At 38.4% G+C, this 1,613-nt stretch overlaps 2 protein-coding genes across 3 annotated transcripts in view; one reads left to right on the forward strand and one right to left on the reverse strand.

The window, feature by feature from the left end:
• The window catches only part of LOC122360976 (mannosyl-oligosaccharide 1,2-alpha-mannosidase IA-like), a 289,954-nt gene that overhangs the window by 93,987 nt on the left and 194,354 nt on the right, over positions 1 to 1,613 (forward strand). The window lies entirely within an intron of this gene.
• LOC122360302 (mannosyl-oligosaccharide 1,2-alpha-mannosidase IA-like) overlaps positions 1 to 1,613 on the reverse strand; it is a 27,535-nt gene that overhangs the window by 3,422 nt on the left and 22,500 nt on the right. Inside the window, exons 11-12 of the mRNA XM_043260794.1 lie at positions 981 to 1,116; positions 649 to 796 (exon numbers count right to left, since the gene is read on the reverse strand). Of these exons, the coding sequence (XP_043116729.1) occupies positions 649 to 796; positions 981 to 1,116 (284 nt within the window). The remainder of the gene's footprint in view (positions 1 to 648; positions 797 to 980; positions 1,117 to 1,613) is intronic.

A 1,613-nucleotide genomic window follows, 5' to 3' on the forward strand; every position in this document is an offset into this window, starting at 1 on the left:
TAATAAAAACTATAATATTTTTCAATTATACTAAAATACCACTGAATTTTATTTAGAAGCCCAAACTGAACGAAAATGGCGAAGATGCCGATATTTATGTTGACAAAAAAGTACGATAAAATTATGACGCTTGTAAGGAATATCAAGAGCAGATACAGTATATTGATCATCTTGATATCTTCTATAGCTCTAAGAAAAGTCTTAGTAAGATGATATTTACGTCTGAAATCTGAAAAACAGAGACGGAGAATCAAATAAAGCTGAGTTGCTTCAGTCCAGTAATTGTTCATCTGGAAATATTACTAGTCATCCTGACATTTACTTGATAAAAATCAGTCAAGATTTGACAGCAGAAAGACACGAGAAGCCCCAGCTGACGGCGGACTTTTTTACAATCACACGGAAAAAAGTCTGAACTATCAATCAGACGACGCATTAAATGTCAGCTTTAACGGCGAAGTGTGGAGGCCTTCGAAATCTGTGCATCAGATACAACACGGTGGTCTCGATGCAATTAAAGGAAGTGAACAGAAGCTATTAAAAGAGGGTTTAAAAGTCACAAATGATCAGTTTATTTCGCCTGGCTTTGATCGTCCTGATTGTTCCTATTATTAATTATTAAAACGAGGGTGATGATGATGAACTCACTTGAGCGTCTCGGACAAGAAGAAGCTCTGCTGCATGTTGTCGTGACTGACCGTGGAGGAGTACACGTCTCTGATTCCTGAGAAACCCGCGTCCACACGGCAGTGCTTCTCCAGAGCCTGCGAACACAGAGCGCCTCGTAACAACACAGCTCAGAAATCACGAAGAACAAGGGTGCTTTAAACTAATCAAAAGTGACGGTGAAGACTTTTAAAACGCCAATAACATTTCTATGCTTTCCATTCATTAAAGCACCCTTTAGCCTTTTGGTTGCCATGAAAATATTAGGCAACACAACTGTTTTCAACACTGATAATGATAAGAGCGGGCTTTACTGTATTTTCGATCAAATAAACGCAGTTCCTTGCTGGCCGGAGATACAAGAGATTCGTGAGGCGCGCTGTAGAACAGGAGAGCTGCTATTTCCGTCACGCTGAAGTTGGCCAGAAGATTTAGCGCTAAATTTGAGCGCTGAACAAAAGAAGAGCTGACATGCTAAATTAATGATCTATTAACCTCAAACAAAGGTAGACACCTAGACTATAATTAGGACTGTCTTGTGAGTTTGGTTTGGAGATGAGTTCTCCTCCAGCTCCTGCAGCCAGTGATTAACATGTCAGTCTGAGCAGAGCCACGCTGTAATATAACAACCACACCACACTATCTATGAATCTATCTATCCATCTATCCATACATCATTTATAAAAAATATCTATCTATCTATCCATCCATCCATCCATCCATCCATCATTTAGAAATCTATCATCTATCCATCCATCTATCCATCATTTATGAATCTATANNCATCATATAGAAATCTATCATCTATCCATTCATCTATCATCATTTACGAATCTATATATCTATTCATCCATCCATCCATCCTTTATGAATCTATCCATCCATCCACCAATTGTGAATCCATCCATCCATCCATCATTTATGAAACTATGTATCATCCATAATCT

This window comes from Puntigrus tetrazona, chromosome 16 (genome assembly GCF_018831695.1).
Source record: "Puntigrus tetrazona isolate hp1 chromosome 16, ASM1883169v1, whole genome shotgun sequence".
In the NCBI taxonomy this organism is placed as follows: domain Eukaryota; kingdom Metazoa; phylum Chordata; class Actinopteri; order Cypriniformes; family Cyprinidae; genus Puntigrus; species Puntigrus tetrazona.